Genomic DNA, 23,803 nt, shown 5'->3' with positions numbered 1-23,803 from the left:
CAGCAGGGTCCACATGGACACTTAGTTTGCAGATGGCTAGTGAATGGTAAACTCACGCTCCAGCATGCCATGAACTTGGCTACACAACTGATTAACCTTTTGTGAGAGGGTCTATTTCAACTCATTTGGGAAAGAGGTCGGTCGGTCTGTCTGTCTCTGTCTCTGGGGATGTTGCTAACCCCATTCCCTATTGTATGGCCAGATGTGTAAATAGCAAACAGGGCATCCGGACTTCTAGCCTCTGTGACACCAGGAAATCCTGTTCCGCTGCCTGTTAACAAAGGAAAGGTCCATCTGTCTTTTTTTAATGGACAGAATTCTGTTCACCTGCGAAGTAAAGCGTAGGGACGGCACAGAAGAGAGCAGGTCCGCACAGCCAGGGAGCTACAGACACAGTCTGTTGCTGTTTTCCTGGTCAGTGGGGCGGGGAACATGGCAGTAGCATTGAGCTGGGGGGAGATCCTGAGAAGTAGTGACCTTTCCCCTTGCAGCCCTGCCCCAATGAGACTGAGAGAGAGAGAGAGAGAGAGAGAGAGAGAGAGAGAGAGAGATGTTTGTCCCTAACAATCTGCATGTTTAATTACTGGCTATGCAGGGAGTCAGAGCAAAACCACCATCCTTCCAAACCCTGAGTTGTCAGGTAGGCAGCAGAGTTGATTTTTTCACTGTCCATCCCCATCTGCCTGGAAAGGGGAGTGAGGCTTTTCAGGGCATCTTTCAGTGGAGGTGGGAGTCCTGTGTCATAGCCAGTTGTCCCGACCCTTTTGCAAAACAGAGCACGGCGTAAGTGATGTTCAGTGCGTGTGATGCTGTGGGACGTTTCATTCAGGCAGAACTTTACCAGAGTCCCTAGGAGCCAAGAGAGCTCAGCGTTTGCATCTGACTTTCACAGGCTTCCTTTGTCTTATTTATGGGTCTGAAATAATGCAGGATTGGTCCCACCCCAGGGTTTTCCACCCCATGACTATTCTTTGTAGTCATAGAGCGTCTGACAGCTGGGCATGCAAATACCAGAGCCCACACACAGCCCTTCCCATTTAGATCCTCACTGCAGTTTGCCAAGAGCCATGAATACAGCAGCACAGAAAACAAAAGGGAACTTTTATGGTTAAACCATATATTTGTTTTTGATGCAGAAGAGAATAGTGTGTACTGGTGAGACACTCCTATGAACATGAAGAGTATCTACAGTTGTACTAAGTAGGAAACAATAACTAACAGTGGCTCTTGATCCTCATGCTTCAGGGCTGAGGTCAGGAATAAATGGGTAACCCCCACACTGTAGGTTATAGCACTTCCTCCTCCTTCACCGAAACATCTGAGATTAGTCAGTGCTGGAACCTGGCATCAGGCTAGGTAAAACGTTTAATACGTTCCACGGTTACTGCAAAACATCATGCAGTTACAGAATTAGCATAGTGGGCGTACTTGCTAAATAGACATGGCTGTGCAGCTCCATGGCAATTCTATGTCCCTGAAACTCATTTGGTGGTGATATTTGTGTGCCCTGTTGGATAGATAGTTTGTGCTGGGGGTTAGAAGATAGAAATAACTGTGCGCTATGCTTAGTTTGCAGTTCCAAGGAGCTGCCCATGATCTGAGCCATGCTACTTAAAGCTGCCCAAATATAGATCTGAGTAGAAATGTTTGTCAACAGGCAGCAATTCCTCATCATTTTCACCACCTGCGCCCAGCCAGCTCTGAATTTTCACAGGAAAAAACAGAATCTTGCCCTGCCCTCTAGTCTTGTAGTTGCCAAGAAAGTAGAGAGGAGTTGGAGACCTGGGGTGGGAGGAGCGGGGGCCAATGGAAGAGGAGAAGGAGGAAAGAGAAGGGCATGAAAGAGGGTGAAGGGCCCAGGCTTGAGGGACTCAGGTAGGAGTTTGGGGAAATGAGAGCCTGATGGTGCCTATGAACTGGACATGTTGGAGGGACCAGGCAGCCTTCTGCTGCTACCTCAGAAGCAAAAGTGGTGGAGCCGGAGGCAGGTGACAGCCTAGATTGTACTTAACGGTGCTGGTTTGATTAAAGTCAAGGTGATTTCAAGCTGTGCAAACCATGCTTTGGACACACTTATATACCTGTAAACTGGTAGTTTGTCTGGTAGCTCTGCCCATATCCAGGTGTTTAAACTGATATGGTGAAACCAGTGCAAATATTGTTAAACAGCTGTAACTTTTGCACATAGGCGAGGGCTTGGGGGGGTTGCGTTGTCTGTCTGTTTCTCTCTTATGCCAGTTAACAACAGCCATCATCCCGGTTCCCGGGGAATTCCTCCCTTTACAAAACAAAAAAGAAGTGGGTCTGTCCCACAAAAGCTCACCTAATAAATGATTTTGTTAGTCTTTAAAGTGCTACTGGACTGCTTTTTTGTTGTGGTAGTGTACAGACTAGCACGGCTCCCTCTCTCTTACTACCCTTTACCAAGTTCCTCTGGCCCATTGTGCTAGGGCAGGGGTCAGCAACCTGTGGCTCTGGAGCTGCGTGTGGCTCTTTAAGGGCTCAGCTGTGGCTCTGGGTACTGCTGACACTCCCTGCCCTGGTTTAACGGCTGGTGCGCGGCGGGAGCGATCCAGCTGTTAAACCAATTAAGTTGAGCTCCGTGATTTCAGTGGGGCAGGGCAGGGAGCTGCCAGTGCCGCAGGTGAGGGAAGTGCTAAGCCTGCAGGAGGGCTGGGAGGGGGGGTGGCCAAGTCTGCCCCTTCTGGAGCTGTGCAGCCCTGCTGAGGAGGGAGGAACAGCTCGAGGAGCTCGTTAGCTGAGGCAGGTTAATCCTGGGGATGTTGGGAGCGGGTTTGGGGCTGAAAGGGGTTAAGTCTGAGGATGGGAGGCGGATTTGGGGGCTGAGGTGGGTAAAGCTGGAGATGGAGGGGCAGGATTGTGGGCCAAGGGGGTGGAGCCTGCAGCCTGGGAATGGGGGTGTGTGTGGAGGGTTGATGTGAACGTTGCTCCTTCCTGCTGAAGAGCCTGTCCCCAGGCGCAGCGTTTTCCTTGTCTGCATTTGCGCTCCAACCCAGGGGAGAAAGTAATTTAAACTTTCTGTTCAGTACAACTCATAGTGTGAATGCTGTTCTCAGAATAGGGGTGACACAAAATACGGTTTGACGCTATTTGTGAAGGGCTGTCTCGCATTCACGTGCATTGCAGCTCTTGAGGTATTGATTTTGTAACTGAATTTGAAAAAATGGTTCTTCCTGCTGTTTTGGTTGCAGACCCCCGTGCTAGGGTGTGACACTTAGGCCAGCAAGAATTACCCTGCTTGTTCCCCGAGAGGAATGAGAGCAGAATCCTGCATCTTAATTTTAACTAACTTCCCTGTGCACATCTCAGTGCGTGTACTCAGGACCAGCTTCTGATCTCACTTACACATGTGCAACCAGGGTTCCCTGTAATTTTTTTCATCCATGTGCAGAATAAACTTTATGTGCACCAAGGCATGGGCAGATGTGCACCTCCAATAGAAACATATGCTGCCTACAGTGGGTGACTGGGGGTGCTCTGCTAATCAGCTGGGCAGCACCCAAATCTTTCTTGGGTGGCTGCTGGGTGTAACTCCATTGAAAAGTATCTTCCAAAGCAAAATGTTATTAGGAAGTGGGTTTGCTGAAAAACTTATGGTTTAAAAAAAAGTCAAGGTTGTTGAAGTGTGTGGTTTTTTTTTTCTTTTTTTTTTTAATTAATCTCAAAACAACTTTTCACTTGGAAAGTCTAGTAAATCTTATTCTAAAAAAATTAGTCAAAATCAAAACGACATGTTTCAAAATGATCAGAGACATTTTGATTAACCAAACCAAAGGAATCTTTTAAAATTATTTTTGGGTCACTAAATTTTCAAGCTTTCAAGGTGTTTTCCAATTTTTGTGGGATTTTATTTTATTTTCGAAATGTCAAAGTGTCATGGCTCAAAAAAAAAAACAAACACCCTGTTTCCTGCTCAGACTAAACAAGCAGTTTGGTTATTTTAAGATAATCCCTTCTGGTAGCACTCACTGAGAAATGACCCTTCTGCGATTAAATGGCTTCTATGTGTGGTCTTATCCAGGGACCAAAAATGTATGCTAACTTGCATGTGCTTTTAATGGCATGATTGTGCAGCCCCCCGAGGTTTGTTTGTGTGGATTTTGTCGGCCTCTGTATCCTTTGCATTCTAATCCTTTTATGATATTTGTTGCAGCAAGATTCTATGAACAGATACGGGGCCCTCAGTTCCCAGCATAAGATACTGAAGGTGAGTCTGTGCATGATTGCTCCTTTCTGATGAAAACACACCCCCTTCTGTAGGGAAGACGTGGCTGAATAGATTAACGTCAGGCCCTTTTAAACTTCCAAAACAGTCTGTGTCTGGTTATACCATGGATTTTGCCCCCTCAGTGAGGTCGACAGCCCCCTGGAGGAGGGTGGAAGGCTAGTCTAGTGATTAGAGCAGGGAGTCCTGGGATCAAACCCAGCACTGGGAAGGGGGTAGGAGCTAGTGGCTAGAGTGGATGGAGGTTGGTGTGGCCACCTTACCTTGTTCTAGTTCTACTTACAGGATGCTAATGACCCAGGGCTCTACCTTGGGTAAGGGATAGCTCAGTGGTTTGAGCATTGGCTTGCTAAACCCAGGGTTGTGAGCTCAATCCCTGAGGAGGCCATTTAGAGCTATGGGGGCAAAATAGATTAAAAAAAAAAATTATCAGGGCAGGTGCTTGGTCCTGCGAAGAAGGCAGAAGACTGGACTTGTTGACCCCCTGAGGTCCCTTCCAGCTCTAGGAGACGTGTATCTCCATGTATCATTATTACAATTTCTGCTGCCTGCTTGTCCCTGCTCTGAGAGTGGTTGTTGTGGGTCGTTGTGGGAGAATAGTCATTACAAGCCCTTATTGTCAATGAACCTTCCTTGTGGCTAGCTGCACAGGGGGTATTGATTGTCCACGTCAGGCCCAATGTACCTCCAGGTGATAGCAGAACCCCACGGCGATCTTGGGATAAAATTAGATGCCCTCTGCCTGAAGCTTGACGTGAGTGAAGGAGAGGGTGCCCTGTCTAGTGGTCTGCCTGTGCAGAGCTGGATATAGCTGTATCGGATGAGAAAACAGCAGCATGTTTCCTGTCTGGACTTCCCTCTCTCACCAGTCATTGGCTTTCTGTGCTAGAGCTGTATCAGACTGCATTTCTGTGTTGTGCTGGGGGACATGACCAGATAGAAGAAGTGGCTTCATGGTGCCCTTTCAGAGCCCAGTCAGCTTCCCACAGAGCTAGTCCTAAGGGCTTGGAAAGAATTACAGCGTAACACCTGTGTAGGATCTGGCCAGGAGTTCCCCCTACCTGCTGGAGAAGTTCAGCTGAAGGCCCAGAGGAGAGCTGCAAAGCTGGCTTTCCTCGTTAGGTGTGTGAGAGCTGGTTGGAGCGGAAAGCTCCCTGACTTGGGAACAGGGCTCTGCTGATCAGAACTCTCCCAGGAGCTCGGTGTCAGCTGACTCTGGCTTTGCAGGATCAAACATGAGGGGGGAAATATGGATTTCCACCAGTTTTTGACAAAAGGTTAAAATGAGCATTTTGTCAGTAGTTCCCCGACAAAAAGAAAGCTGGAGGAGGGAGAATTGTGCTCAAGAACACAGCCAGGTCCTCTGCTCAATAACTTGCTGCTTGCCTAAGAAAAATGTCCCTTTTGTCTTTTTCCACATTGGGGTCACCCCTCTTCCCTCCCTCAGCCGCCCAGCCATTTCACCTTGGACCCTGGAACGTGCTCTGCCTTCCTGTGTGAGAGGGGAACACATCAGATATTCCACACAGCTGATACGGCACCTCCCATCTGGAGATTTCAACCTGCTTCACAAATGGGAGGGAATTAAACCTCACGACATCCATACAAAGTAAACCTGACCCTCCTTTATCAGTTGGGGAAGCTGAGATCCCTTTCTGGTTTGCTAGAGGAAGGGGTGAGAGTATGAGAGACCCCACCAGCTTGATTCCTGAGTGACGGCCCACTCTGTACTGAAGCCCTCTGCAAGTTGAGAATATTGGTAACCAGAAATGAGTCTCAAAAGGTGGCTTGCGAGTGGCTTTCTCCACAAATAGTGGCAGCCTGTGCTGGCATTTCTGCTGTCCCTCATCAGCGGTGGGATTTCTCACAACTCTTTGCATCTCATGTGGAGACTGTTTTTTGAAACGTTCCTCAAAAGAGCGCGTGTAGTTGCCACTTACCATCTGTGAAGGTGAGGAGCTGGAGTCAGATGGAAGAGACTTGCAGACCAGGACCTCCCAGAATTGCCTGCGCTGGGAACTGGCAACGAGGGGCGTTTTCCTAGCGCTCGTGCTACAGGGCATGTAGCATTTACCTCTTTGTTGTTCTAAGCTGGCATTTGCAGAGCTGATTTGTCAGCCCGGAGACAACAGTTTGTTTTGTGCTGCCTGTCTCCAGATGCCCTCTGGAATTAAAACTGCAGCTGGCAGAGAGGTCCCAGCCACTGTACAGCTTCAGCCATTGGGGGCGTTATGCTGTTTTCCACCTGGCATAGATCTCAGTCTCTCCAAGCTTTTCTAAAACAGGGATGGGCACCGTATGGCTCGCAGGCCGTGTCCGTCCCATCAGACCTTTCCCTCTGGCCCTTGAGCTCATGCTGGGGCGTGTGGGGGGAGCTTGCTCCGCTCTGCGCTGTGTTTGCTGTGGCTATGTGCAGCTCCGGAAGAAGGGGCAGCCAGGGGGCTCCACTTGCTGCCCCTGCCTCAAGCGCCAGCTCTTCAGCTCCCATTGGCCAGGAATTGCAGCCAATAGGAGTTGCATGGATGGTGCCTACAGATAGGGCAGCTCTCACAGCCACCTGGCTGTGCTTCTACGTAGGAGCCAGATGAGGGATCTGCTGCTGCTTCCAGGAGCTATTTGAAGTAAGTGCTGCCCAGGACCTGGACCCCTGAACCCCCCCCACCCCCTGTTCCAGTCTAATTCCCCTCCAGACCCCTCAGTTCTAGCCTGGAGCACCGTGCTGCACCCCAAACCCATCATCCCTGGCCCCAGTCTACAGCACACCCCCTCCCGTGCCCCAACCTCCCGTTTCATAAGCATTCACTGCCTTACAATTTCCATCCCGAGATAAGGCCTTCAGGCCAAAAAGTTTGCCCACCCCAATGCACTTGCTTAGCTGCAGATTGTAGAGTCTGTTGTAGGGAATACGGGATGAAGTTTTATGAAAGATCTATGATACTATGTTTAGTACAGCATGGCTTCCATTACCATTATATCTGAGCACTTCCTCTCTCAGGTGGAGAAAGATAAGCCTCATTTTTATAGGTGGGGAAGCTGAGGCACAGAGTCTAAGTGAGTTGCCCCAGGTGACCCAGGAATTCTGTGGCGAAGCTGGAAATTGACCCCTGCCAGCTGGTGTTCTAACCACTCAGTCCACAGGTCAGATCTTTTAAAATCAGTCTTTGGTTTGCCACCGACTGTGTTTTAAATAAATGAATAAAAATTGATCAAAGACTCATGAAATATCAGTGTAATTTTAATCCAAGTGTTTAATTCATGTATTCCTTCTTAAATTAAATTTAACGAAAATTACTTATACAATTTTGTTTTAAATTAAATCAATTACTGTAATATAAAAAATAATCCCAAACTATAATTTGCTGAAATTGCATTAAAAAGAGACATGCAATTTTTAAAAAGTCCGCTGTGAAATTTATTAGAGAAGAGTTACAGCTCACAGTGCTCGTTAATTATGGTTAACGTGAACTTGTTTGCAGTACATCGTTTTCTCTGTTCTTGGTGCAATGCACTCTTCAGTGTGTTCTCTCCTGGCATATGTCCATCCTCTGCAAGAGAGGAGGCTGTTATAGGTCTCAGTTTCTGGACTTAGGCTCAAATTTTATATAGGAGTTAAGGCTCAAGCCCTGCTTGCAACTGAGGTGGTGGTGGTCACACTTCTGCAATGTGGTGTTGGGTTGTTCTCCAGATTTACACTTGTTCCTATATATTTGTCTGTGGGAATTCAGTGAGTGGGAATCCAAAAGCAGCTGTCATGTCTTCTGGTTAAGACTTTCTGTCTCTGGCTCCAAACTTGCCACTGACTTTTCTCTCTTGCGGCATTGGTGCTCGATGCCTTTCCCCGAGATCGGAGCACATCACCCTCACGCTTGCAGGGCAGTTGCTTTTGCGATGCCCCACAAGCTCTGGGAGCTGCAGCCCTGTTGGAACTGGGAAGGGACCCACTCCTATGACTTGAGAAGTCCCCCTGTAGACAGTTTGTGTTCATAAAATGCATGGGATGGGTATGACGACTTCTGGCAGTGTGTGAGTGCTCTGTGTACCCTAATGGGTAGAAGGGCAGCCCAGACTCTTGGTTTCTCTCCCCAACATTGACTGAGGGCTCAGGTAAGTTATTTAACCTCACTGCTTCATTTCCCCTGTTTGTTCTTGATGTTTTCTGCTTTTGAGTGATGTGCATTTTTAAGCTACTGTGTTTTGCTCTGAGCAGAATATTTTTCCTGAGGCTGATTTGGGGCTGACCAATCCCGCGGAGCATGTATGTTTAAATTATTTTAGTCCCCTAGTAAGCCTGGCCTTCCCAAACCATTACTGTTAGAATCATAGACTACTAGAACTGGAAGGGAACTTGAGAGGTCATCAAATCTGGTCCCCTGCCCTCACAGCAGGACCAAGTACCACCTAGACCAGAGGTTGGCGACCAAAATAACAAGAGCCATTTTTTCCAATTTGGTAAAAAAACCTCAATAATTCAAGAGCTGAAGTGCATGTGAATATAAGACAGTCCTTAATAAATAAGGACAGTCAAACCAGACTTTTTGTAACCCCTATTTTAAGCACACACAAAATGTTTTGTAACGTGATACCTGTTTACTGCAGGATGTTCACAAACTTTTTACATATTCTGTTTCCTCGCACCTTACCACAATCTTCCTGACTTTCACTCATGAACTTGGTCACTCTCTGGAGGAAACGCTGAGGAGTTATTCAGCATTTCGAGATCACGTATTGTTTGCTATTTAGATATGAGTTGTTCATTTTGGGGCTTTCAGACATTCACCGTTTATTGAAAATAATCAGGAGGATTATTTATTTATTTATTTATTTATTTATTTATTTTTAACTTTGCAATTATAGTGTCCGGAGCCACAAAGAAGTCCTTAAAGAGCTGCAGGTTACAGACCTGCGACCTAGACCATTCTTGACAGGTGTTTGTCACCTCTGCTCTTAAATATCTCTAACCTCCCTAGCAATTTATTCCAGGGCTTAACCACCCTGACAGTTAGGAAATGTTTCCTAATGTCTAGCCTAAAGCTCCCGTGGTGCAATTTCAGCCTATTGCTTCTTGTCCTTGCGGCTTCTTCAGAAGTAGGCAGGGAAAGATGTTTTTGTGGGGAAGGGTCTGGCTACACTGCAGAAAAAGGTGTGTTCTTCACTCAGGTGGGTTAACATGGATGAAAACAACAGTGAGGATTCAGCAATTCCATTAACAGCTTGGGCTGAAGCCAATAAAGCAGCCTGGGACTGAACTATGAGCAGCTAATCCTGGTTAGACGCCAAGTTGCCATCTTTTCACTGCTTTTTTAATTCCCATTCACTAACCCAAGTGAAGGTCACACTTTTTTTTGCAGGGTGGACAGGCCCTGAGAGATCAGGGTTCGTTTTGTGACTCTGCCACAGACCACCTGTCTGACCTGTCAAGTCTGCTAGGGAACTGAACAGAAAGACTTCCTCTGTTCAGACTGTCAACATTTAAGGACAGGCACAGTCTCTTCTCCTCTATACTATGCCTACATCTCAACTCGTGCCTCCAAATGCTACTGCAATACGACCCCTAAATCAACATTGGGACGACTCTGTTTTCATGAACTGATTCATTACTCTGGGAATCTCTTCTGACTTCTTTCAAAAGTTCATTTCTGTGTACTAATCCTTCAACAAATGTTTCATGTCAAAAAGTTCTCAAGGGTCTTATTTCCCAGAGAGTCGGACTGCCTGCAACCTTTCTCTCCATACTGCACATATGTGAGGACCTCTGTGGCTTCTCTCTCCATCTTATTGCTCCAAGCAGGGTTGCTTGTTGGGAGAAGGGTTATGCTGTGGACTTGCCGCAGGCCCGTGAATGTGCATCCCTTTGTTTTCTGAAGCTGGGAGGATGATTCTAAGCACTGGTGGCATTTTCAGAAATTTATTGAAGGGAAACATTGGCATTCCTGCTCTCGCCCTGCCGAGTTATTGTACTGAAGGGCCAGGAGTTCACCTGCAAGCCAGTTGCTTTGTATATCTAATTGGTGCTGGCAAACTTAGTGGGGAAGGACTCTGGGAGTTACTATGGGAACCCAAAGGGAGGTGAATTCTGGTTCACTGGCTTTGCACTGAAGGATGTTTGGGTGGGTTTTGTTCTCCAGTGTGGGGCGGGCAGGGGACTGGGAGTCCAGCCTCAAATCATTTCACCCTGCAGCTTTGAAACCCCACCCCCTTGAAACCCAGCCCATGCGTTTCCTCAAGGTCCCCTTATTCCCCTCTGGCTGGAGCAGAGCTGTTGTGTAACCTGTAGGCCGGATGTGTCACCCATCAGCCATATGGATGCAGCCAGTGGGGGGATTCACCAGTTCATAGCCAGCCATGCTAGCAGAGAGCGGGTCCCCATGGGGCTTCCCTCTGGCAATGTAGGCCACTAGAGGAAAGAGCAACTAGCAGACTTCCAAGAGGCAAACCCCAAAGAGAGAACAAAAGTCAATTCTCCAGGCAAGAGCTCAGGGTGTGCTCTTGGGAGGCAAAATGGCACCAGGAGGGGGACCCTGGCCCTCTTTAAGGTGTAGGGCTCAGGAAACGTGGCTTTGTCAATCAACGTACACGCTTTGTGGAAGCCTGTAATATCCTGCCATGTGGCAGAAGCCCTGGAAAGAGAGTCTAGATTTGCATGGTGGTGCATGCATCTCACCTGACACAAGGGCAGGACATGGTCTGTGCAGCTCTTTTTCCTGGGCTGGAACGGGGTGAAATCCAGAAAACCAAACTTAATGCAGCCAGAGGGGGCGAGGCGCATCTCTGAGAGAACCTGTGCTAAATCCATCTGCTGGTTAGAGATGTTGGTGGCCTCCATGGAGAGTTCTGCCCTTACTAGTTCTCATTGCTTTTACTCAGAACAGGGAGGTTTTGTCCCTTAATTTCCCGTGCCCTCCCTTGTACCTCCAAAATCCTGACCTCTGCGTGGGTTAGATGCTCTCTCCTAGATGTGGCTGGAATTTTGGCACTTTGCTGCAGGAACCAACTTCAGAGCACCCCCGGGGGGAAGAAAAGCAAAGAAGTCCTGAAAACACATCTCCCCTCTTCCAGTGAGATGACAGTGGGAAGTCCAGGAGGTGGCCTGCTTTTGTTGGCAGTCATGTGGAGATTCCTGGGCTTAAAGAGCCAGGCAATTTGGAGGCTTGAAGCTATTTTTATTCTGGGTATGAGCCAAGAGTCTGGATCTGAATCCCTTGAGCTCCCAGGAGTTCAGAGTCCCATGTGGGAACTTGGCAGTCACTGGCATCACCTGGGGCAGTGTTAGGAACATATTGGAGGCTTGAATGTAACAAGCAGGTGGGTCACAGCCAGTGTTCCCTCCAATTTTTTTCTGTCCATGCACGGAATAAATTTTATGTGCGCCAAGGTTTGTGTGGATGTGCACCACCCATAACACGTGCTGCCCACTGTGGGTGCTCTGCTAAACAGCTCGGCAGCACCTGAATCTCTTCTGGGTAGCTCACCAAGGAACAGTGGTCACAGCCCTGACTCCTGTTGGACCACAACCCAGAAACCATCATTGTAAGTGGCTCTCAATGAATGTGGCCTTCACAGTCTCAGCCCAGAAGCCAGGATGGTGTGATGCGTGGAGGCCAAACCTCCTCGCCTGGAAGGGTGTTCCTCCAGCACCGGGGCATGTTGAGTGTGTGCATGGTGCTTGTCTGTGAACAGAACAGATGCCTCCTGCTCCCCCTGGGCTGCCAGTCCAGTACTGCGTAGCACTGTGGGAGCTGCACTTCAGTCGTAACTCTGCTGTGGGCTCTGCAGCGGAAGCAGGCCATGAAATAGCGCTGCAGTAGTGGAACTGAGGGCGTTTCAGCCTCTGGTGTGGCTACTGCAGAGCATGGGGCTGTTACTCCGTACGGTATTACGGCGTGTCTCAGTGGTGGGAGGGCCAGGGAAAATACAAGTGCTAAAGGGGCTTTTGGCTTTAACTCTGTTCCCAGGGGGTTTTGGAGACAGGGCAGTGAAGGAGAGATGGGCTGCAAAGAGGGTCCTGTACTGGATAGGTTCTCTAGAGGTGGACCTGCAAGCATCTGCCCTGCTGTTGCTTTGAGAACATCCCAGCAGAATGGGGGATCAGCCCCAGTGGTAGCTGGTTTGCACCAAGCCTGAGTGTTGCTTTTTTTTTTTTCCCCCCTCCTGTTCAGAACCAGCACGAAGACATTAAGAAACAGCTGCTCGACCTGCAGCTGCAGCACAACAGCTTGAAACTGGAGCATCGCAAGACGCTGGAGACTCACAGCCAGAAATACTCACAGCTCCAGCGGGAGAAGGAGAGCGAAGTCACAGGCTTGCAGGGTGAGTGGGGTGGGGAGCTGGGCTCGAAGGGTGCTGGAAAAGCGGGGTGCCACTGCTGGCCTGATTTGGTAGATGGGCTCTTCCGCCTGTGAGCTCAGTGCCAGTTCCCTTCTGTGGATGCTAGAGGATCCTGAATGCTAGCGAGCTGTGTGGGGGAGGGTGGGTGGAAGGTCGGCCAGATCAGTGACAATATAATGTGTAATGATCTCCAGGGGTCTGCAACCCACAGCTCTGGAGCCATGTGCGGCTTTGTAAGGACTTCTTTGTGGCTCCCAACACTATAATTGCAAGGTAAAAACAAACAAAAAAAACCCCTCCTGATTATTTTTGATAAACGGTGAATAAATAAAAGCCCAGCGGTGAATGACTCATATCACAGTGGCAAATGATGTGTGATCGCGAAACACTGGATAACACTCCCTTTAATATGGGCAGCACGTTGTGGGATGGGATACTGTATCTGTGTTTTGATTGTGGTACTAATGTCTTGATTTTGAAAAGGAAAAGACACCCTGCAGCATTCCTGTTGTGAAGGGTAACGCGCATTGTAAGAAAGAAAACTGAAGTTAAACATGAAGTAAAATTGATGTAATTAAAGTGGGTTTGTGAGTGAAAGTCAGTGGTGCAAACACACGTGTGAAGTGTGAGGAAATAGAATACGTAAAAAGTTTGTAAATGTCCTACAGTAAACATGCATCCCATTACAGGTCATCGTGTGTGCTCTGTTCTTGAAACTGGGGTTACAAAAAGTATGGTTTGACATTTATTAAGGATCGTAACAGAGAGAAAGCCGTGTTCGTTTATATACTATCAGAACAAAAAAGCAGTCCAGACTAACAAAATCATTTATTAGGTGATGAGCTTTCGTGGGACAGACCCACTTCTTCAGACCAGAACAGACTCAATATTTAAGGCACAAAGAAGCAAAACTAGTTATCAAGGTTGACAAATCAGAAATTAGTTTTTATTAAGGACCGTCTCATATTCACATGCACTGCGGCTCTTGAATTATGGAGTTTTTACCACATTTGAAAAAAAATGGCTCTTCTTGCTGTTTTGGTTGCTGACCCCTGGTCTCTGCTGAGTAGGTTTGGGTCTGTCTGGTTCCTAAAGCATGCATGGCCCCTGCCTTCAGTTCTTGGCAGTTTCACCAGCAAGGCAATGGAGTAAAGAGTTCAGGCTCCATAAATGGACCTGCCCTGGGAGGTTCTGGTTGAATCCTGTTGGCATGGGACCGTGTCATGCTCCCCTTTGTGCTACCCCTGCAGAAACAGTCCTGTGGACAAACAGAAGCTGTTCGCCCGAGTGTTCTCACCCGCACAGCTGGGTGAAAAATGGAGGTTTTGGGTTGCTGGCAATGCTGAAAAATGGAAGAGAAAATTGTTTTGGGTTGAACGTGATGTTATGTGACCCAAAACACAGGGGCTTGATTTTTGAATGGTTTTACACACTTATTTTTAAAACTAACCAAAGTTGGAAGTGTCAGACTGAAAAGCGGTCAGGTCTTTTTCTGCATTTGGGGAACAGTTTGATTTGGCTTTACGTGAACCATTTGGTGAAACTGACACCCAATCACAGAATGATTTGACATTGCCGCCTCTGCATTTTTCACCAGTGTTACTCATGAGCACTAACGAAGCTTCAAGTGAATCCCAGGGGAGCCCGGTTAAGGGCCTTCTAGGGTGGCCTCACTAGTCAAAGTGCTGAATGTTTTAAGTTCAGCTCTAGTTGCATTGGTGGCGCATGGTTGGTGTGGCAGTGAAGTCTCCAAACAGCCTGGAACAGGCAGGGCAGGACTGAAGTTTCATGCCTCCCTCTTTGTGGCTTGGCATCGCTGCTACACCCCTTAGCAGGGTATTTGGGCCCATATTGTGCTAGGCAGAGCTCTCCAGATAATGCACAGTGAGACGTGGAGGGGAATGGTGTTTTCTGAATCCAAAATCAGAGGCATTAAAGTGTTGTGTCTTTTGCTTTGCCCATGGGGCAGGAGCTATGCCTGGAGTGGAAGGCTTGAAATACGTGGGAGTGGTCTGGCTGGGATTCTCAATGCCTGTGTCCCAAGCTACACCTAGGCCCTGCTTCTTCTGTGTATTGGCATCTGAATTCTTGCATGACTGTTGCTCTCCAACAAGTTCAACACTGAGACCCTTGGCTCTGTCTCCACTTTTCCATCTCTAGCTTCGCAGTTGGCAGTTTAATCAACTGCCTGTGCCAAGCTGGGTGTGGTGCACAGTGTTAACATCGCCTTCGGAAAGGGATCCATTGATCCTCTGCGTTCTGTCACTTGAGAGCCGTCCGCCTGTGAGATCCATTTATGGTGGTGCCTTCCTACCGCTTTCATGAGCTTTCCCATTCACACAACTTTCCCTGTGATGCTGCGGTTCAAAGTTGGGTAGTGGGGTCTCTGTACATATCACAAAGTCACCAGCAAACCGCCTATTCCAGGGTGGCTCCCTTCATGTATTCTCATTTACCACATCTATGACAAGTACAAACAAGGGCTCAGCTCTCATTCCCAGTGCAGGCCGTATTCTCCGCTGTACCCCCATTTGGTTTCAAGTGTGGCAGTCACTCCATCGTTCTGTGCCGTGGATCAGAAGAACCTACCGTTGTGCCACACCTCTTCATCACAAACTCCACCAAGCTAATTCTGTTGGTACACAGAGTCCATGCCCAGTTGCTATCGGTTTTTGTCTTAACTTCTCCATAAGGTTTTGGAGAACAAATATGTCTTCCCTTCCAAATGTCAGCTGTTCCATTCAAATCTGCATGCAGTTGGTTCCCATACTTTCATGCCATGCAATGTCACCTTAACTTTGATGATAATTTGCACACAGCTTAGTATCTCCTTAAAGTTTCAAAATGTGCATCAGAAGCTTTTAGACCATTCACCTGCATTTATAGGCATTTTCTCTTCCTTAAGAGTATCATTGAACTGACTTGTAAATTGCTTAATCGCTTTTCTTCCAACCAACTTTAGTGCATCCACTGCAGCTCTGACTCAGGGGCTTTGTCTTTTCTCTTTTTCCCACACGCCTTTGCATTTTTCTCTCCCTGTGTGTACTCTATCATGTCCTAGGTTGGCTCATGTGTTCTTACTTCCTCCCTTGGGTTCTCCTCATTCATCACTCTTTTAAAATAATCATTGCAGCTGCTATGGATTTGAATCACTATTTCTTTGCAAATTGCCACGGTCCTTTCCAATGCAAGCAAACTTGTTTGCATCCCCTGTCATTTTCTCTCTGGTCTAGCGCCTTTGTGCTTTGGGTTGGGTCTATACAAGGCATGTAAGTCAATTGCAAATACACAATTCTAGCTATGGCAATTGCGTAGCTAGCATCAACTTATCTGCAATCGACTTATCTGGCTGTCCTCACTAAGGAAGGTCGACGTGCGAGTTTCTCCTGTCGGCCTCCCTTTCTCCTTGTGCTAGTGAGGAGTACCAGGGTCAAAAACTGACCCCAGTAGGTCAACTTTGCACCTCTCCACCAGGTGCACAAAATCAAACCCCGAAAGACCAATCCTGAACGGGTTGATCTTCCGGGTAATGTAGACATGGCTTTGCTGCATCTGACTTTAATAAACCCCTGAACATGAGGGGAGCATCACCAAATCATTGCTGAGTCATGAGCATTACCTGTGCCTGGGTGCATTGTGGTGACAGCAGCCAATGGCAATCTGAGGCCATGCTATTTCTTCGCCCCCCTGTGTGCAGCTGGCAGGTAACAGGGTAGAGAGAGGATGGCCCGGTTTAGTGCTTGGAAGACCTGGGTTCAACACTCGTTTCTGCCACAGACTTCGTATTGTGACCTTGGGCAAATCACTTAGCCTCAGTTCTCTTTCTAGGAAGTGTTGAGGGTAGCACTGTCCTATTGTCCAAACGTGCAAAGGATAAATATGGAAGGAGTGTGGTGCACTCGGATTTTACGTTGATGGGAAGCCACTGTAAGAGCCTTGCCGAGAGCAGACCATGAAGCAGTGATGCAGTCTGAATGGGATGATAAGGAGAATGGAATGGAGAGACCTGGGCCTGAGGCTCTGAATAGAGTCAGGATTATATCGCAGTTTTGGAACATTTCTCCATTTCGCAGTTGTGGGTGGTCCAGCCAGTGGCCCGAAGGCTGGTGCTGGGGCATCCTGGCCATTGCTGGGGACAACCTGGAGAGACCAGGAGGAGCTGGTACTATGTGCCCCCACACTGAAGGAAAGCCCCTGGAATTAACTTTTGAGCTGCTGTCAAAGATTGCAGATGCGTAAAAGGGGGTTGGCTAAACAGTTGCTTCCATATGTGGATTTTAGGTGCTCCTTGAAGCTGGAGCTCGAGCGGCAGAGCTCCCTAAGCAATGCTGGGGTGGAGTCCCAGGGGAATGGACTTACATTTGTCTCAGGCCCAGGGGATATCAACTGACCTCGGGTTAAACTGGAGTGCAGAAAATCTAGGTCATACTGTTTTAATACTTTTGAGTGTTGCTGGCCTAAATCACTGAAACCCCCTTAGACAATGAAAGCTGCAATGATTTGGAAAATAGAATTAACTTCCGCTGACTGTTTCTTGTATTCCACTAGAGCCCAGAGGTCACCAGTCAAGATCTGGGCCCCATAGCGCACAGTCCTTGCCCTGAAGAGCCTACAGTCTAAATAGATGAGGAGTAGGAGGGGAAACTGAGGCACAGAGCTAGGGAGTGGCTTGCCCACGATTACGCAGCAGATGCGTGATAGGGCTGGGATTAGAGTGAGGTCTCCTAAATGGCAGGTCCCTCCTCTACCCACTGTACCACACTGCCTCTCCCTTTCATTTCTTTCAGCAAGAAGAGCGAAACTAGATTCACCAGCTTCCTGGCACAGCATTGCAGGGTTTAGCTGTCCTGCATGACAGGACATAATATTTAAATAGAATCTTCTCCTCTTCCTTAAACTACTTTTCCATGAACCAGGTTCTGTTGCTTGGCTGTTAGCTCTTGTAAATTGTACAACCTAAATTTTGGAATAAAATTAAACTCTCCTTTTTTAATTAGTGGTGCATGTATATAAGCTGCTCCTCATGGTAGAATTGCTGCAGGGAGTGCTGAGACCTTAAATTCCTACAGAGCGTTTCTATTTAGTTCAGTTTTTAATTAGGTTCTGAGGTTAGTGAGGGTCATTTCTAGTCCGTGGATTGGGTCAGAGAGAGTGAAAGCTGCTGACTTTTTTTTTTTTCTTTCTGAAGGGTCACTCGAGCCAAATAGCAGAGTAATGCTGCTGTGGTGGAAAAAGAAACCTTACATGAAAGCTACATAGATAACACCAATGTGTGATTCCATCTCTCTCTCTCTCTCTCAAAAAACGAGGGAGGAAAATGATTCCTAGCAAAACAAAGGGGGAATAAACATCAGAAAAAATATGTGGGGTGAGGAAAAAAAAATCTACGTAAGGAATCTGACTTCAGCAGGAGATATTGATATTCAGTGCCCATATTCCAGGCAGCTTGTCGCGCTCAGTCCGATAGCCTCCTGTATTATTAACTTTAGTCTGGGCTGGTAAATCTGTCCCTTGCTGCAGTATAGCAAAGGAGCAGGAACTTGGGCTGCTGGGTGGTACTTGAAATGGTGTCCATTCTGTGCAGGGTGGATAGCTTGGTTCAATGGCTTTCAGCACCCCCACTATTCATAGAATTGTAGAGCTGGAAGGGACCTCAGGAGGTCATCTGATCCAGCCCCCTGCTTCAAGCAGGATCAACCCCAACTAAGTCATCCCAGCCAGGACCTTGTCAAGCCGGGACTTAAAAACCTCGAGGGACGGAGAATCCACCACCTCTCTAGGCAACGCATTCCAGTGCTTCACCACCCGCCTGGTATTCAAATTGTCCTAGCACCCCTGGAGGGTGAAGCCACCATCTATGCAAGAGCAATACAGTTTGAGAAGGGGCAAAGGCTAATGGCACAATGATTATCTCGCTTTCTTTACATTGCACTGGGGTGTGTGTGTAGGGCTTTGTGTGCTGAAGATCTGTGGTGTAAGGCATCCCTCTTTATAAGGGAGAATAAAGAAACTTTCTGTAACAGCTGGAAACCAGGTGATTCTGGCCAGGTGCGGTGACAGGACTTACCCACTCTTTGCCCAGGGAGGTGGTTAGAATAGGCGGTGGGCTGCTGCCAAGGAAGCTGGGTTGTGCTCTCAGCTCTGTTGCTCCTTTGTCTCACTGTTCACTTTACAGCTTAGTGTCTTTGACTCCCAGCTGGTAGCACGGACCCACTTCCTTGAAGCACTTTGGGATCCTTGGATTGATTCTTCAGAGACTTCCGAGGCTTGCAAATACTGCTGAGTGAGCTGGGGTGTGCCTCTCCCCCGGTCTCCCATGTATACCCTTGCGCTCCCTGCATGTTTTATATGCTCTTTCGTTACTGGACTTTGTAATACCCCGTCTCTCCCTTGAGGCCCCTGCTCTAATCCATGCAGTGTGGATCTCTCGTATCAGGTGGTGCTGGCTCTCAAACATCGGTGCTTTATGCAGATTGGAGCGGGGTTGAACTTGCACTAGAGAAATGCCCTAAAGACAGAAGGGCACGTCCTGACCTCACTGGGCATGTCCACGCTGCAAAAAGCCGCCCCGGCTGGTGTATGTCAGTTGGCTTGGGCTCAGGCTGCAGGGCTAGAGAAATTGCAGCGTAGAATAGAATCCTGATGCTTCAGGGCCCAAGTCAACCACTGAACAGGTTAGGAAGGAGCTGCTCCCATGGCCAGGCTAATCTCAAGTGGCTTTCTCCAGGCTTTCTTGCACCATCCTTTGAAGCTACCGATTTGGCTGAGAGATTGGAGAGAGGAGGCTGGAATGGATTGGACTCTGCTCTGGTGTGCTCTGCACTTGTTTGTGCTCGAGAGTTGAGGGGGCTGTGTTACGGATTCCCCGCCTGAAGTGCGTTCCCTCCAGAGTAGGGAATCTGGTGTTGCTGTCTATCTGCCAGTTAACAGCTGGAGACCAGTTGGGCTGCGAGTGAAGGAAAAGGCCTTGGCAACGGGCGTGAAAGGGTGGCAGTGTGGTGCTCAGCTCTGTCTCTGGGGGAGCGAGTCACTTGGGGTGTTAGGTTGCCAGGGAGCCCTCACCCTTGTTTGTGTGAGAGCCGAACTGTCCTCTCCATACACTTATGCTGCTGGGAGAGCTACGGAGTCAGGGAATCCTACAGCGGCTTGTACATGAGCTCCCGTTCTGGTGGTGCCTGGCCTCTGCTGCCGCCTCATGCATTGCGAGCCCCGGCGTGCCCAGCGGGGTGAGTGGGAAATGGAGGAGGAGCTGCTCTTAGCCAGGCTGTTGGGTTCACCTGCATCTTCTTCCTCCTCTTGCAGATACCATCCTCAAACTCCGGGAGGAGAGCAGGCTTCTCCGGCAGGCCCACCAGGACGTCCACTCGCAGCTCCTGGATGCTCAGGTAATAGGCACTGTGCTGTCGCTGGGCTCAGAGCAAGATAGGCTGAAGGCAAGGGCCCGATCCTGAGCTCAGGTCAATGATGTTTGTTTATTACCCACGGAGAGCAAAGATGCCAACGGGAGGGAGAAGGCTTCCCAGAGGGATTCTTGGCCTCGCCCTTGTGCTTGTAAAGCTGGTTTGGCTGGGTGGGTTAGCGGACATGCACCTTCAGTCAGAGACTCTGCTTTGCTGCCAGCTGGGATGAGGTAAGGGACTAGGCTTATGGCTTTCTAAAGCAGTGTGCTTGCAGCGTGCTTTGCAACAGTGATGGAGCTGGGGGCTGCACTGTGATCTCATTTCAAGCGTGCGGCTGCTCGAGAGGGAGAGGATTTGCAGGAGGAGGTCACAGGAGATATAAATCAGAGCAGCTGCGTGAAACTGAACGTATCGTTGCTGCAACACAAGGTCTGCTGTGCTGCTGCTCTCAAAGGGTCTGTAGTCTCCACTGTTCATCTTTGCTCTTGATGCAAGCAGCTGGTGAGGGATTTGTTTTCTTTGGGTGTTTGAGGGATGCCTATCACAGTGAGGAGCCTAGATCCATAACTGGGGTCTACAGACATCACTGTAGTGCAAATGACAAATGATAAATATAGGAGGCTGCTGAACACCTCTCCCTGCTGCAAAGGTGCTTTGGTTGGTGGAGCAGGACAGCTGGTTTCCAGACCAGTAAATCTCTCTGAGCACTGGCCCTGGCCAAGCCTTGGAGTCACCATGATCCCTGGTGCATGGCTGAGACAGAAGAAGGCATCAACTGACCTCTGTGCAGATACAACTTGTCCCGCAATAACTCACGTGTATCATTAAACTCCAGTCTCAGAAACCGTTTCCATCCTCTGTCACCTCCTGCCAAAGGCTCTGGAATGAACTGCAGAGAAACACGGCAGGGCTCGGCAGCCCTGCCTGGCTGAGCAGGGCTCTCAAGGCTGGGGAATACAAACAGACACTTGGATAGGGTAGAAATGGCTTCTTGCTGCTTTGTGCACTGATGCCTTTGCAGATGAGGAGGCCTTGGACAGGTTCCTATAAGAGCAAGGTGGGCGAGATGTCATAGCTCAGCAGTGTAAGCTCCCGAGCGGGGTTGAATATTTGAGGCCAGAGGGGTGGAGACAGAAGCCTGAGAAGCAGGGAGGCTGTAACGTAAGCAGTTTTCCTGGAGAGGCGCATGCAGTCACAGTCCAGCCTCCACAGGGCTCCTGCTGCAGAAGTGCCCCCCACTCCAAGAAGGGGGCGAGGGCAGAGGATGACCCACTACAGGCATGTGTTGACTTTCCTGTGAGGCTCTGTGTAAATCTGGAGAAAGCTGTGACTTTGCATATTACCCAGAGAGAGATCAGTGTCTTTCTGTGGCTCCCCAGATGGGCCAGGCACCCCAGCAGTTTTGTCGATCCCACTGCTGAAGTCATTTCCCTGGCTGGATTAGCACTTTCTGTTGCTAATTAACAGCCTGCTGTCAAACACTCTCCTGGGCTGTGAGCTAACTCAGAAGCGCAGGGCTGGCTGAGGGTGGATGCACCTGGCAGCTGATCCTTCCTCCGAGCCATGTGCCATGCATAGCAAGGGCTGGAGGGGGAGGAGATTTTTCTTCCCCATATTTGCAGGATTGTTCTTGTCTCCTGGCGTGCTGTGCTCTGGATGGCTCTGGGGAGCACCAACATCGTGAAGAGCTCGTCGCGTCCGGTTGGTTACCTGGAGTGCCATGCCAGCTGTGGGCTCACATCCAGGTTACTGGGATCTGAGAGCAGTTGGTCTGTGATGGCTGTTGCTGACCCATGTGACCAGTGTTTTCTGGAAGCTGGGCGCTTGTGCGGTGGTTTGGGAGAGATTCAGACGCTGCCTGGCTGATTAGCAGAGTGCTCACAGCTAGGATTTTTGTTTCAACTGGTGGTGCGCATTTTCACATGCCTTAGTGCACATAAAAAAATTATTCTGCCCAGGGATAGAAAAGATGAGAGGGCACAGTGCATGTGATGATTAATTGACTGGCTGAGGCGGTAGGTTTTACAGATCCATGCAGAGTTCTGCTGAGAAGCATCCACTCATTGCCTCTGGACTTAGTCCGGAGTCCTCTGCTCAGTGCAGGCCTGCCAACGGAGGGCTCCCCAAAGGGGACAGTTGTCCTCAGGCTCAGTGTTTCAAAGGGGCCTGGAGATCCTGCTGCCACTGCTGGTACTTTGGGAGTGGTGGCTGGAGCGATGGGCCCCTTTAAATTGTCATGGCAGCGCTGCTGTGAGGGAAGGGGAGGAGCCTTGCACTGTGGTCTGTGTGCTCTAGGCCCCACCCCTTCCACCCTTGGCTCCACCCCTGCCAGGGAACCCAGCTGGGGTCCCCTCTGACCTTGCCCCTGAGCCCCTTAGCAGCTGTTGGTATCACAGGCTTGATGTTTCCACCTGGCAACTTTGTTTTGACCCTTTGGTCCTTGCTCGTGTGCCTGTTGCCCAGTGAAATCAATCAGGTCTTGATGCTGGAGCTCCTCCCTCAGTTGTGAAGGGCAGGTCTCTTCTTTGGGTCTGCGTCCTCCCTCCTGGGATTCAAAGAGGTCAGTGCGCATGACCAGCACCACAAACAGCTGCCGATGCAGGCTTCTCTAGACATGTTCCCCCCCACCCAACACTGTCCCGGTACAAGTTAAAATGCATTTCAGCCTTTGTACTTCTTCGTCATTTTTGCTTCTTTACCAAAACTCTCAGAAATAGCCTCTGATGTGGCTACCTGTCCTCTGCAAAGCCAACTGAGAAAAAAGCCACCTCCTACAGGCCATGTAACAGCTGGTTAGAGCATGACTGCTTTTCAGGAGCAGCCTCGGTCAAAACCAGAGTTGCTGCTTGTTCTTAACCAGTCACCCTGGTGGCTAAAATATTCTTGTCTGGCTCGCCAAGTACTGAGAGCATTTGCAGCTTGGATTCTGTTCTGGGGGCGCTGCAGCAAAGCAGTCAGAAAATGAAGGCTGTATTGTGTGTTTAGAGCAGTGTTTCTCAACCAGGGATACATGTACCTTTGGGGGTACTCTGAGACCTTCTAGGGGGATACCTCAACTCATCGAGATCTTTACACATCTCCTAGAACTGGAAGGGATCTTGGGAGGTCATCTAGTCCAGCCTCCTGCCCTCTTGGCAGGACCAAGCACCATCCCTGACATCTATTTGCTCCAATCCCTAAATGGCCTGTCCAGGGATTGAACTCACAATGCTGGGTTTAGCAGGCCAGTGCTCAAACCACAGGTTACATAAAAACACGAGTAAAATCAGCACAATCTAAAACCTCATTTAGACAATAACTTGTCTCTGTTGATTCACATGCCTTATGCTGAAATGTAAGTACAATATTTCTGTTCCAATTCATTTCTTTGATAATAGGATGGTAGAAAGTCAGCAAGTTGTCAGTAGTTGTCTTCTGGAATATTTTTGTATGTTTTTGTAAGTAAGTTGTTTTTAAGGGAGGTGTAACTTGGTGGGATGTAAAACAAATCTGACTCCTGGAAAAGGTATCATCAGGAAAGGCTCAATGGCACTTGCTTCATGACCTCAGATTACCTTAGGACCATGTTTCTCAGCCATTAGTAGGTGTACCTTTAGGGGGTAGGTCAGAGAAGTCAGGGGATGCTTTTTTTTTTTTTTTTTAAAATAAAGGTTGAGGAACACGGGACAGTACAACATGTGCACATGAACGCACATTGACACTTTTTAAAAAAGACATTAAGAGGCTATTAAGAGTGCAAAGTCAAGTCGGAAATGCCAGATCTAAGCTTGTTACCTTATTTCACCCCCTTATCCTGTGTCCTGGTGGAAAGAGTTTGTGGTTATGCAGTTAG

General features: G+C 48.6%; 1 protein-coding gene across 6 annotated transcripts in view; it reads left to right on the top strand.

The window, feature by feature from the left end:
• LOC142000990 (uncharacterized) overlaps nt 1-23,803 on the top strand; it is a 78,750-nt gene that overhangs the window by 24,659 nt on the left and 30,288 nt on the right. For 5 of the 6 annotated variants that reach the window (XM_074975769.1, XM_074975768.1, XM_074975770.1 and 2 more), the window contains exons 4-6: nt 4,175-4,228; nt 12,403-12,553; nt 19,874-19,956. In XM_074975769.1, the coding sequence (XP_074831870.1) occupies nt 4,175-4,228; nt 12,403-12,553; nt 19,874-19,956 (288 nt within the window). The remainder of the gene's footprint in view (nt 1-4,174; nt 4,229-12,402; nt 12,554-19,873; nt 19,957-23,803) is intronic. The other variant, XM_074975766.1, reaches the window with a different exon arrangement.

This window comes from Carettochelys insculpta, chromosome 23 (assembly GCF_033958435.1).
Source record: "Carettochelys insculpta isolate YL-2023 chromosome 23, ASM3395843v1, whole genome shotgun sequence".
NCBI lineage: Eukaryota > Metazoa > Chordata > Testudines > Carettochelyidae > Carettochelys > Carettochelys insculpta.
This window is presented reverse-complemented; position numbering and strand designations above follow the sequence as displayed.